The 13,955-nt window shown below is 42.3% G+C and overlaps 1 protein-coding gene across 2 annotated transcripts; it reads left to right on the top strand.

Moving 5' to 3' along the window:
- The first annotated feature begins 275 nt into the window (after positions 1-275).
- LOC310964861 (uncharacterized protein) lies at positions 276-11,606 on the top strand. 2 transcript variants are annotated; one of them, XM_083938155.1, is made up of 3 exons: positions 276-671; positions 5,620-5,997; positions 9,885-11,606. In XM_083938155.1, exons 2-3 carry the CDS (start codon positions 5,895-5,897, stop codon positions 10,754-10,756), a joined length of 975 nt encoding a protein of 324 aa, XP_083794281.1. In that variant the 5' UTR covers positions 276-671; positions 5,620-5,894; the 3' UTR covers positions 10,757-11,606. Both variants share the same exon structure in this region, with proteins under 2 accessions (XP_083794281.1, XP_083794282.1).
- The last annotated feature ends 2,349 nt before the right edge of the window (positions 11,607-13,955 follow it).

Genomic DNA, 13,955 nt, shown 5'->3' with positions numbered 1-13,955 from the left:
CGGGATCCTTCATTTAACACTCAAACTGTCTTTTGCAAATCATAGTATGTTCTTAAATAACTGTCCTCACCCCACCTATTCTGCCAACATTCCCACATTTTATTTTTGGTCAGTGCTTTATCGCTTCTTATGTACCTGTGAGACTCCCGACATTTATTTTGAAGCACAATTACTCAAATGCCCCCGAACCTGTATTCTTTACTGCGGCTTACGTCACACTCTGACCAAGATGGCGTCCAAAACAAACGTGTAAGTGTTAGGAAAGTGGTGTGAGCTACAGCAGTACTGATTCATCACAGTCTCTTTGTGTTTTTCGATAATCCTGTGCTGTTCACCTTCTATCTATCCAGCTATCCAAGTTAGCTTAGCATGCTAGCTGAAAGTGAGCAGCACGGCGCTAGTCAGAGTGACAGTTGGACGAAGTAACAGTGTTTGTGACGGAGTTTGAGTGGAGAAACAGTTCGAGTCATCGTGTGAAAATGAGTAAAGTCCAAATGCTGAGAGTGTTGGTGAAGCAGCGACTAACTGCAGCTGTCGAAGAGACATTTGGGCTGTTTGAAAGGACGATAGCAGAGTACGAGGGGAACTTTGTCGTTCAAAAGAGGAAAACGAGCGACAACGGAAACTACTTGACGCCGTTGACGACCCTCAGCTTCGGCTACACAGAGCAGGTTTGTGCTTCTCTCTCCGTTCACATTCTGTTCTGTTCTTACTGACCTCAGACCCGCCTTCAGGACAAACATGAACATTTAACTACTACAGCCATGTATATATGTTAAAAAATAGTCTGAATATAACAACAAGACAAGTAAGACAATGGTGCGCTGCAACAAATATAGAGGGATTCAGGGCAGGCGCTTCATGTATCATGTTAATTGCACTATCTTCTCTCCTTGTTAATACTTTGTTTATGCTGACCTCAGACCAGCCGGGGTTAAAGAAAAACCTAATGTAGTAAAGTCTGATGACGAAACTCAAACGGAATCTGCAGAGTAGTTTCTTTGCCTTACCAACTTCTGTTGGTGAGGAAGTTGTGGAGGAGATGGATCGGGCGGGACGCGACGTTGAGGTGGTGCAGTTTTTGGATCAGTAGGTGCCTCTGGATAGTATTGAAAGCTGAGCTGAACTCTGCAAATAGGATCCTGGAAGTCGTACCTGGGGACTCCAGGTGTTGTACGAGGAGGTGCAGCAGGCAGGCCACAGCATCCTCCGTACCCCTTTTGACCTTGTAGGCAAACTGGAGGGGATCAAGGTGTTGATGGATGTGTGGCAACATGGTGTGAAGCAGCAGGTACTCCATGCACTTTATTAGGATGTATGTAAGGGCGATGGGATGGTAGTTGTTTGGTTCTTTGGGTCATGGTTCCTTGGGTACTGTAATTATTATAGCCGTTTTCCAGGGGTTGGGGATTTTACATTGACGGTAGACTTCACAGAAGAGTGAATGGATATTGCAGAAAGTTCAGTGGCACAGGTCTTTAGCAGCCTGGCTGAGATCCCATCGGGCCCTGGAGCCTTGCCTGGCTTGCATCTCCTCAGTTTCCGCCTGACATCCTCTTCTGAGAAGGGTACTGGGGTTGAGTAGGGGGAGAGCAGTCTGCAACACTCTTCTGAGTACGGTAGTCGTCTGCATCAAACCGGTTGAAGATGTTCTGCTCATTTCCTTGCTCGGGTGGAATTGGAGTACTAGGTCTAGGTGCACGTCCGGTCAGTGTTTTGGCCATGTGAAAGGCTTGCTTGGTGTTCATGGAGCTTCATTTTTGTTCCAGTTTATTTTTTATATTTTAGTTTGTCTTTGAAGACCTAATTTCTTACTGCCCAGTTTGCGGTGCTGAGAGCTGTCTAGTCCTTGAACTAGAAGGCTCTGTCTTTTTCCTACAGGCTTTTACTTAGCTGTGGTGTAATCCATGGTTTGGAGTTGAGTAGCTTTTAACAAGTAAAATCCTAAAATCCTATATTAAAACTGCCTGGTGGGAGGTGGAAGGCTGGAGTGGAGCGGCTAAGTGCTTGTTTCGCCAGAATCTTTCAGTTGATGATACAAGTGTGGAATTGGCATGGACAGTCTCCATGGGTCACTTGACAAGAAAACTGTCTGAGATATTTGAAATTTCAAGATGGCGGCCATTTTTTTCAAGATGGTGGCCATTTTTTCAAGATGGCGGCCATTTTTCAAGATGGCCGACACCTTAGTGGAGCAGTTAAGTGATTGGTTTATTTGGTGATACAAGCATGAAAATGGGCATGAACAGTCTCTGGGTCACGTGATAATAAGCAACCAATAGCTACTTGCAATTTCAAGATGGTAGCCATTTTCAGGATAACCATCGCCTAAATGGAGCAGTTAAGCGATATAATTAAGTTAGTGACAAGCATGCAAATTGGTATGGACAGTCTCTAAGGATTACTTGACGAGAAAACACTCCCAGCCACATGAAATTTCAAGATGGCCGACCCCTGGATCTACAAAGAATCACTTTTCTCATAGAAATGTATGTGGGTTTTTTTAAGAAAGATTTGGTGTCATTTTATTTTATGTTTTATATTATGCTATAGGACAGCCTGTTTCTGTGAAATTTTCAGTCATTACTTTGTAACACTGCTTCCACTTCATCTAACAGCGAAGCACATTTTTCAGTTTAGTTCCTTAGTATTATTTGAGATTCTTTTTGTCATGATTCTGTGGCTGTTTCAGTCACAGCTGCTGGCTCTGGGTCTGTCCTTATTGTCATTTAGTGTTGGTTAGTTTATTATTTGAATTCTTTTTCACGGTGCAGGCTCTTTTATAGACGATGGCACATGAAAACATTTTTCAGAAAAACACAGACATACAGTTATACAGTTTGGGAGACATACATTGTTGCATACATTTATCTGTGTGGTTTTGTTTTGTTGATTGTTTTAATGGCTCAGGGGATTGGGCTTCTGCTATAACAGGCTTTGTTGCACCTCATGGTACTATACCTTTTGCCAGAGGGTAGGAGTGAGAAATAGCAGCTGAGTGGGTGAGTAGTGTTCAGGGTTATTTCATGAGTGATGTGTGTAATGGCCTTGTTGTTCCTGTAGATTTGGGGTGTGCAGTCCGATTATTTTGGTTGCAGTATTGGTTATCAGACTTTTTTATCAGACTTTCTTTTTTTCACAAGATTATTAGGTGTCATTAGTTGGGACTTTGTTTTACAATACTATTGCACTTCAATTCCAGTTTATTATTTATTAATACAATAAGAGACTTGATTTGGGCTAGCTGCTTACCTCAGACTTGAGACTTGAGAATTTTCACGCTTTCACGCTATTTGTCCTCAGCATTTCCCCGGGGGAATCATTAGGTGATCTAACCTTTTGTTGCACTGTGTGTGTCATATTCTATGTGAGCAGTTGACCACATTTGAATTTTCCTCAGGAATAATACATCTACATACATCAACAAGTACATCTATTTCTAGATTCAATCACTGCTCAAAACTCCTGCAGATAGAAAGAAAACTTTAAGGGTCAAAAAAGCTTCCAAGACCAGGCAAGTGCCACTGAAGAGTGTGCATCTGTCCCCTGGGCACCTCTGATATGCCTAAAGGTGTAGGGGTCAGATTGGCAGGGCAACATAGGAGAGTGCTGTGTCGCAGCCTGAACTCTAGATGTGTGACTCTAGTAAACAGAAATGTACCACAAAGTCAAAAATATAGTCACCACATAGTCAAAATGAAATTTTGACATTTTTATTCAATGGAAAACTATTTACTCTCAAGAACATTTCATGGAATTTATTCAAATTAGGCTATACAAATGTGTAAAGCAAAAACTGAGCATATGTACAAAAAAGGATATTTCAATAAATAATGTCATAAGGACAAATATGTAAATATAGTGCAAATTCATATTGAATGGATATTTAAAACAAAAACAATTTTAAAAGGTTTTAAATAACCTAAATATAATATATATATATATATATATATATATATATATATATATATATAATAGTTTATTTTATGTACATTGGAAAAGCCCAGTTTACTTCAAGAATTCATTTGTCCAATAACTAAATCAAGAACAACTGCTTAAATAAAAAATTGTGCAGAGAACCATATCTTTAAATAATCAATGACCTCCCCTGCAATTCTACTAATTTTTAAAAACAGAACTTACTTTATCAATCAATAAAAGAGAGAGTAACACAGTTAATGAGCAAGTACGCTAGTTAGTCAGCCAGTCAGTCGGTCAATCAGACTGTAAATCTGCAGTGTAGCAGCAGGGTTATGCACGCAAGTGGGGCAAGAGTGGCCATTCTGTCCTCTCTGGTGGCCCACCACTCCACAGGACTGACCTTCCCGGCATCACTCTTGGCCATATGGATGTAGCGGTACCATTCCATAGCTGACACACACGTAAGGGCAGGGGCCACCTGGATGTAGTCCTGGATCTTTTTTCTCACACAATCTACCTTTGCTGGGTCAAACACTGGGAGGGCTTTGAAGAGCTCCATGCTGGGGTGTGACACCATCACAATCTGCATCTTTGCAGAGCAGTCAGCCATGGTCTTCTGAAAGAGCTCATTGCAGGCAGAACAATGATCATTATCCAGCTCCCTTAGCCTTTCTGTGGTCCTGGGATGCCAATTATCAGCCCCTACAGTGTGGCTATATTCAAACAGCATGAGGAGGTTCTCCAGTTGACTATAAAGTTCGGTAATGGTGGTCTTAGCGCTGTGCTCAACAATGAAGATCGCATGGGCTTTTAGAGTAGCTTCTTTCTCTTATAGCAGCACTCTCAGGTCCCGAAAAGCCTGGATTGAAGCTGTCCAGGTAATGGACAACTTCAATTCAGGAACCTAATCGTATCATCACAGCAAACAAACTGGCATAACAGGAGCCAAGCCCAATGCCTGCATATAGGCCCGCAGCTCTTGGCGACGTTGCGGTGCCTTGCAAAACACTCTCTATGGAGTTGGGGAGTAGGCCATGAATCATGGTGTTGAAGGCTTTCTTCATGTAGTTTATCGAGTCTGTTAAAAAAGTCCACACATCACTAAAATTATTGTTGTAGCTGTTAAGGCATGAAATGACTGCCTGGGACATTGTGTTGAAGTTAACTGCCAGAGGTGACCTGCCAACGGGTTGCAGAAGAGTTGTCATCTCATCTAATAAAACATAGACAGGCTTTTCTTCCCCTGCACACTTAATGTCCTCCACACACTGAGGGAACAGCTCTGGTAGGTAGTCAGAGCAGAGGTGGGATGAAGCTGGAAGGGCTCCGCCCTGCTTGCAGTATTTCTGGAGAAAAGCAGCCAGCTTGGGGGCCTTCTCAAGTGGAATATCAAGTGGCTCCAACAAGAGCCTTGGTAAAATCTCGCACAAATTCCTTCCTCTCAGCAGTTGATAGGATCTTGGAGAGGCAGGCAGCCAGGGTTTGAGTCCCAGATCGTACTAAAAGACAAAGAAAAGAATATTTTAAACATAGCATTATTATTACACAGAATGTAAGATAAAGTAAACATAAGCCTTACTGTTACCAATTTTAGAGGGCACATCTTATTTTATATCACGTCTTATATTCCTCATAATTATTGATATCAGTTGAGTTTGAGTGATCAGTAATGTGTCTGTGTTTCATTGTTTCCTGCAGATGTCCATCAGCTGTTGGTGGTTAAAGAAGAGGCTGAGCAGCATGAGGGGAGCTCCAGTCTGGACCAGGAGATTAAAGAGGAACAGCAGGACTTCTGGACCAGTCAAGAGGGAGAGCAGCTTCACGATCATGATATCACCAAGTCCCCATCCACTTCTGTCCCTGTGAAGAGTGAAGATGAAGAGAAACCTCATTCGTCCTCACTGCTGAGAGCGTTGGTGAAGCAGCGACTAACTGCAGCTGTTGAAGAGATATTTGGGCTGATTGAAAGAACGATGGCAGAGGACGAGGAGGAACTTTGCCGTTCAAAGGAGAAGGGCCGGAAATGGAAACTACTGGAAGCTGCTTTCAGCCCTCAGCTCCTGTTAGACCGAGCAGGTTTGTTAACTTTACTTGTTCTGTTCAGATCACTGCATGTTAACAGCCAAGGTGTAAAGGGAATAATAATATGATAATTAAGCAGCCGTGTTCTTGTTGGGCCGAACAACACCTTGAAATCTTCTGACCGTTTAAAGTTAAAGTCCCTACACTGTAAACAAAGATGGAAGCGCAGTGATATAGAATTGTGTCAAGGAATTGGATGACATAGCCATGATAAACAGGAATTATATCCTCGCTAACAACCAATCAACCAGCCCAAACCACAGAGATTTCCTGGCTGATCCAATACCGGAGTTCAAAACATCGTAGTTTGCCAGGTGGCCACTAGGGGCATGTTTCATAATAGAGCAATTTCTCATTGACCCCTATGTTAAATAGGCTGTTTTCACAGCATAATGAAACCTATTTAAAAACTGGAACAGACTGGTACAAAAAAACATTATAGTCTGTATGTTTAAGCCATATGTCCATGACAACACTGAGAGGGGTGATTTTTGTATCAGGCTAGATTTTATTTGAGGTAAAAAGGTTATGAATAATATTGATGTGGTCTGTTGAGCGCCTAGCCGCTGACTTTGCTTCGGAGGTATACAGACTTGGACTTCTCTTTGGGCGCACTCACGCTCTTCATCTGTACTGTCCCCAAGCACGTTTCACGCCTAAAGTCTAGTTCGTTTGACCGGTGTGAGTGCAACTGTACCGTGCCTAGGAGCGGTACGCTTGCTTTGGTCGGATGAAAGGTAAGGTAATTGAATTTCCAGGAGCTTACAAGAACAAAAGAGAGGTATAAAAAAAAATACAGTATAAGAATAAACTCTTAGCTAAATAAATACAGAAAGTATAACTAAACAGTAAACAATAAACTCTTAGTTAAATATACACTCACTGGTCACTTTATGAGGTGCACCTGTCCAACTGCGCGTTAACGCAAATTTCTAATCAGCCAATCACACACACAATCATCTCTAGGGTTTACAGAGAATGGTCAGAAAAAGAGAAAATATCCAGTGAGCAGCAATTCTGTGGGCGCAAATACCTTGTTGATGCCAGAGGGGAATGGGCAGACTGGTTCGAGCTGATAGAAAGGCAACAGTAACTCAAATATCCACTGGTTCCAACAGAGGAATGCAGGAGCGCATCCATGAACACACACCACCACCTACTTCCTAGCAGATAGGGAACAGCAGAAGACCACACTGACATTTTATGAAGCACCAGGTGCACCTAATAATAAAGTGACCAGTGAGTATATATGGAGTAGATGTAAGAATAAAGGTAAAATAAAATTCACGGAAAATGAAATCAGATAAGCTTAATGTAGAAAAAATGAATAAGATAAGTTTTATATGACTATATGACAGAAATGTGCAGTAAGATTACATTATTGCACTAAAGTGCTGGATAAAGTTATTGCACAAAAAATGAAGTGTCCAGGTATGTATGAGTAGATTATTAATTGCACTGGAAGTACAACCTGCTTTGTGTCTTCATGTACAGGTGGCTTGTGTGTGTTCTCCAGTCCAGTTTATTGTACAGCCACAACCCGAGGTATTTGTCCACAGCCTCCACCTCAGCTCCCTCCAGCCGGACTTGGTCTAGACCTCCCAAAATCAATGACGAGCTCCTTCGTCTTGGAGGTGTTGAGCTGTAGGTGGTAAGTGTGGCACCAGATAGCAAAGTCCCCCACCCGAATCCGATACTCCTCCTCTCTGTCACCCCTGATACATCCCACGATGGTTGTGTCATCGGCATACTCATTCATACAGCTCTAAATTGTAGCAGAAGTCCGAGGTGTACAGGGTGAGGAGACGAGGGGCCTGCCCTGTCCCTGCTCTTGACGGCAACCTTCTTCTTGTTGAGGACAGCCTTGACTTCCCCTGTTACCCATGGCTTGTTATTAGGTTAACAGCGGACAGTCTTGACAGGGGAAACCACGTCTGCGCAGAAGTTCAGGTACTCTGTCAGACAATGTGTCATCCCCCTCCATGTCCTCACTGTGCGGGTTGATCAGCACTTCAGAGACTGATGTTGTAGCAGTATCTAAGGGCACTTTCTATCTCAGTCTACAACCTGTAGACAACAAGAAGAACCCAAAGTTGCATGATTAAAGTCCCCAGAGATGATCGTTAATGGCTCAGGGGGCTGTGTCTGCAGCCTTGTAGTGACTGAGTGGACCTTGTCACAGGCATTGGCTGCGTCCGCTCTGAGAGGGATGTAAACGCAGATGAGATCACGTGACTGAACTCCCTCTGGAGATAATATGGCCGTAGGCTAATAGCTAGCAGCCTGAAGTCAGGTCAACATGAGACTGTCTTTGCTGGGACATGTCCTGGGTTCCACCACCGGTCGTTCACATACATGAGTCCCCCACCTTTGCTTTTTCCGCTTGCTTTTGTGTCTCTGATGGCTCTCACGGTAGTGAATCCCGGCAGGTCCACATTAGCATCCAGTATGAGGTGGTTTAACCATGCCTCAGTAAAGATAAACAAGCTGCTATCACGGTAGATCCGCTAGTTGTTCAGTAGGGACATCTTGTCGATCTTGTTCGGCAGCGAGTTCACATTCCCAAAGATTATAGTGGGAATCAATGGCTTGTAGCACCTCCGATTTTCCACTCGCTGTGCCTTTACCTTCGACCCAGCCTTGCAGGTCCTGGGTCTCCTCCTCAGCTCTGCCAGAACGGGGTTTCGTATCCCAGCTCCTCCCTTTGTGCGCAGAGCCAGCAGTTCTTGGTAGCATTTTAAAGTGAGAAATATCCATAGGATCTATATAAAACACAATCTCTTCACAAAGGTGCGAAATGCCTTGGAATCTGAATTGAAAACATTTACAAGCAAACACATTTACAAAAATGTCCATAAGGGGTTCAAATATTGAGGGCTGCCTAATATTCGTTCGAATATCAGAAGTCAAAGGGATCTTGGCTCTCAGCCAAGCTGTTTCTGCGACCTCCGAGGCAGAAAGAGCACCAAGCTCCTCCTTCACAAAGCATTTATAGCGCAATAAAGTCATTGAGTTGTTGTGATTGGTTCAGAATGTTGTTATGTAATGTTGTTCCTGGTTCTATCTTTACCAGACTGGCTCCCATTCGTTCACAAGTTGAATTCTCTGGATCCTTCAATGATCCATCAGCTCCTTTAGAAAGAACACTACCTACTCTGAAGAATCCAACCTTCTGGGAGGCTGACCCCTTTCATTTTATTGTACCTAGTTTTAAACTGGAATGAATCTGCAACACCCTTTTAAATAGCATCCGTGTTAAATTGATAATAATGTGAAAGCATGCTCAATCATTTTTATTTAACTTTGATACGTACACAGTGAGTAATAAAAGAACTTCAATTATAGTTTGACAAAAATCAACACTTGATGATTAAAAATCCCCACATGAGTAAGGAGGCGGGCAGCAGAGTTTTGGACCATTTGAAGTTTCCATTGTTCATAACCTCTTAAGCCCCGCCATCTTCATCTGGCAGAGCTTCCTGGGGTCCTTCAACATTTTGACTTTGCTCTGATACAGGCCTTCTTCAATATTTGCTGTTTTTTGTAAACCACACTTTAACATCCACAATTATCCTTGGCTGTATTCAGTGAAGCTGTTGAACCCTGCGTTTTGTTTTTCTTGTTGTCGTACCCTCTCCTTCCACTCTCAAAAATGAAACTTTTCAGCAGCTGATATCTGCATTGCTCCCGCTACCAACACCACCCAATTACCATAAGTGACCAAAGAAAAGCCTCAGGGCTCCCCAGGCGGATAACGAAAATATTAATGGGGGGCATGGATGGATTTTTTAAAATCTTTTATTAATTTCCATTTAGTATTATGTTTTTGTTTAGTTTGAGTGTGGGTCAGTAACGTGTCTGTACTTCATTCTGTCCTGCAGATGTCCAGCAGCTGTTGATGGTTAAAGAAGAGGTTCCTTCTGAGCAGCCGGAGTGGAGCTCCAGTGTGGAACAGAAGGACCCAGTTGACCCACACATCAAAGAGGAACAGGGGAATCTCTGGATCAATCAGGAGGGAGAGCAGCTTCAGGGATCAGAGAAGGCTGATATCAAGTTCTCATTTACGCCCGTCCCTGTGAAGATTGAAGAAGACGATAGACAGAAACCTCAGTCATCACAGCTTCAACAAAGACAAACTGATACTGATGAAGAGACTGGAGATTATTCTGAATCTGAGACTGATGATAGTTGTGACTGGAAGGAGACCAACGAACCTCAGGAGTCCAGATGTAGTGATAGAGAGAAATCATTTAGCTGCTCTGAGTGTGGGAAGAGATTTGGCATCAAGGGGAGTCTGAATAAACACATGAGAACTCATACAGGAGAGAAACCATTCAGCTGCTCAGTTTGTAAGAAATCTTTTGCAGAAAAGGGAAGGTTACAGGTACACATGACAGTCCACACAGGTGAGAAACCATTTAGCTGCGCTGAGTGTGGCCAAACTTTTGGTTTTAAAGCAGCTCTGAAGCAACACATGAGAGTTCACACAGGAGAGAAACCTTTCAGCTGTTCAGTCTGTGAGAGTTCATTTACACGGAGTGGGCAGTTAAAGATACACATGAGAATCCATACAGGAGAGAAACCATTCACCTGCTCAGTTTGTAATAAAGGTTTTATAGAGAAAGGAGGCTTAAAGCGCCACATGAGAATCCACACAGGAGAGAAACCATTTATTTGCTCTGTTTGTGATAAAGGATTCTCTCTCAGGAAAAACCTAGTTTATCACATTAGAACCCACGCAAAGATGAAATAAATCACCTGCTCAGTTTGTAAAACAGGTTTTAAAGAGAGAGGAGGCTTTAAGCGCCACATGAGAATCCATACAGGAGAGAAACCATTTAGTTGCTCAGTTTGTAATCAAGGATTCTCTCATAAAATAATCCTAGCCTGTCACTTGAGGACCCTCAAAGAGGAGATGGCTGATGTAGGGGACTGTGGAGGACCAGAACCAACCAGGAGCTCATATCCAGATACACATTGACACCAAACACAGAAGACGAGACTGGAAACCTGGGAAGCTAATGGAATTGGTGAAGTCACTGAGGGTTTGGGCAACGCCATCTAATTGGTGGTTTTATGAAATTTTCAGTGGATAACCTTCCACGTAAGTGACATCACAGTAGATGAATTTTGTTTTCTTTTTGAAATATATATTTTTTTCATGCCTTTTATTTCTGCAGGACAATTTTGAAAATGACAAGTGATAGGACTGAGAGAGAGGGCATGACATGCAGTAAAGGGCTGCAGGTCGGTGTTGATTCCAGGGCTGCTGCATCAGGGACTTTTATTCTCTGTATATGTTGCACATGCTCTAACAATTTTTTTTTAAGATGTTGGTGTAATTTAGCTTTAAGAATCAATGAGTGATAACTTTTTTTTTGTGGGTGTGCTCCTTTTTTGTCGCAGCTGGAGCACAGTCCTTTCAGAAGTGATCAATTGTTCATTGATATCAATCATCTTTCTATATGTTTTTAATGAATCAATTGCCTGTCTTTCATGAACTTTCTTTTTTATTTGATAATGCAGCTGGAGGTTGTTAGGCAATGAGGGAGAGAGAGAGGGTGAGACTTGCAGCGAAGCTGGGCTGCTGCGGCGAGTACTCTTAGCCTCTGTATATAAACTATCTTTTAATCTTTTTTAAAGTACTGTGAGTGGCAGCTGTGCGCTGTAAATTAATTTGCGTCTTGGAAGAGGGAGAATGATTGTTAGTGTCTATCTCTGACACAGTGAGTGTTTCCCAAACTGAAAGGACTTAATAAAGGCAACACAGGAACTAAAAGAGTGGTTTCCTTCATTCCATGTTTCTTTTTTCTGTACTTATGTAAAAAAAAATGTCTCCCCGCAGTAAGCCATGTCATTTACTGACGTTTCCATAATATCTGAGCAGTGGAGTTCCTGATGACGGCACAGGAACTCCACTGTCACGGTTGTAACAATAATAATGATTAAAGCTGCAAGCAGCGATGAACGGGCCCTCGGGGGAGCTGGCCGGTGCAGTCACGTGTCTCAGTGACTGTCAAACACTGCGCAAAGGATATGGTGCCGCAGGCTTTCTATGGAAACTTTTGCCCCGCTTCCTGCATCCACTGTGTGGCGCTAGAGAGCAACTACCAAAGATGCTTTGCCTTGCTGTATATCAAACGAAGAACACACATTGAAAATTTAATGTTTGTCATATTAGGCTGACTTCCTTTTGCTAACATGTGACGTTGTGGCTGTGAGTTAATATTGAAATGTTAGTGTGTTCAGTCAGGTTCTTGCCATGCCTCAAAAATATGGTGAATATTGGACGATGTATGCTAAATGTACAGCAACTTCCGGTTTTATAACATGACGCCAATATTCACCGACACAATAGACAACATGCTCAGACACACCAGAGATGCAAGCAACCACAAAGTAACAGTGACTATAGTGATAGCTATAGCAATGTGAATATGACTTACAAGTTATTGTAGTTAATACAGCAGAGGGTGACAGAACATGACAATGATGATAATTTGGTGGCAAACATGGAGTTGAATTAGTTACATGCATTGATGAGACATGAATGATACAGACAGATAAAAAGCTAGGACAAGGATAAAAGCTCAAAGTATCAGCAACAGGATAAAAATAATAATCCCCGGCAGACTAGATCTATAGCAGCATCATGAAGCATGAAAAAATCAGCTTAAAAATAAAAACATAGCTTTGGGCTCTTTATCAAAGAGGAAAGTTTTAAGTTTACTCTTAAATATGGGGACAGTGTCTGCCTCCCGAATAACACTTAGGAGTTGGTTCCACAGGAGAGGAGCATGGTAGCTGAAGGCTCTGCCTCCCATTCTACTTTTGAAGACTCTAGGAACGACAAGTAGCCCTGCATTCTCAGAGCGCAGAGATCTAGTTGGGTGATGCGGTACTATGAGCTCTTTAACATACGATGGAGCCTGACCAATAAGAGCTTTGTAGGTAAAGAGAAGGATTTAAAATTCCATTTTAGATTTTACAGGTAGCCAGTGCAAAGAAGCTAATACAAGATAAATATATTTTAACTTCGATATGTTTTAGTTAGTACACAAGCTGCAGTATTTTGAACCAAGTGGAGACTCTTAACAGACTTATTGAAGCAGCCTGATAATAAGGAGTTGCAATAGTCCAGCTTAAAGTATAAAATGCATGGACTAGTTTTTCTGCATCTTTCTGAGACACAATGTTTCGAATTTTGAGTTAAGGATTTTGCTCCAAGAGGCTTTTTTGTACATCTGGAGGTGGTGCCAACAGATTTTCATAAAAGTTGGTCCACCCTTGAGGAGGGGCTGTAATCTAAGGTGTGCCAGTAGGTGCACGCTCACTGTTTCATGTAGGTTTGTTCAGGGCGGGGCTCTTGTCATGCATGAGACATTTTGGACAATTATTGCTCAAGTTATAGCTACATTCTCATATCTGACGTGACGCCAATGGCCAACGCCACGCCAAGGCCACACCCTCCAGAATTAGGTTACCATATGAGGTAACTTTGATCACTAAGGTCTTTAGATGGAACATGCAGATTTTGAAGCCAATCAAGGTAAATCTCTAAGAGGAGTTTAATAAAGTATGACACCATTTAAAAGCCACATATTTCCTGTCGCCATTAGGGGACGCTCTGACTATTGAGATGTGGGTCTGTTCAGGACCGTATTCTCATCAATCATCAGAAGTTTAGAGCAGATTGGACTATTTACGCTTAAGTTATTACATACTTCCTGTTTCATGGAGAAAAAAAACATTAGTCACCACACCATGGCCACACGCTGCAAAATTAGGTTACAAGATGAGGTAACTTTGATCACAAGGGTCTCGAGATGGTACAGGCAAAATTTTGAAGTTGAATCTCTAGGGCAAGTTTATGGCACCATCAAATGGCCAAATATGGACTAAATTTGCATATTCGACTCAAAATGGCCTACTTCCTGTTGGGTTTAGGATAT

This window comes from Echiichthys vipera (assembly GCF_963691815.1).
Source record: "Echiichthys vipera genome assembly, chromosome: 23".
In the NCBI taxonomy this organism is placed as follows: Eukaryota; Metazoa; Chordata; class Actinopteri; order Perciformes; family Trachinidae; genus Echiichthys; species Echiichthys vipera.
This window is presented reverse-complemented; position numbering and strand designations above follow the sequence as displayed.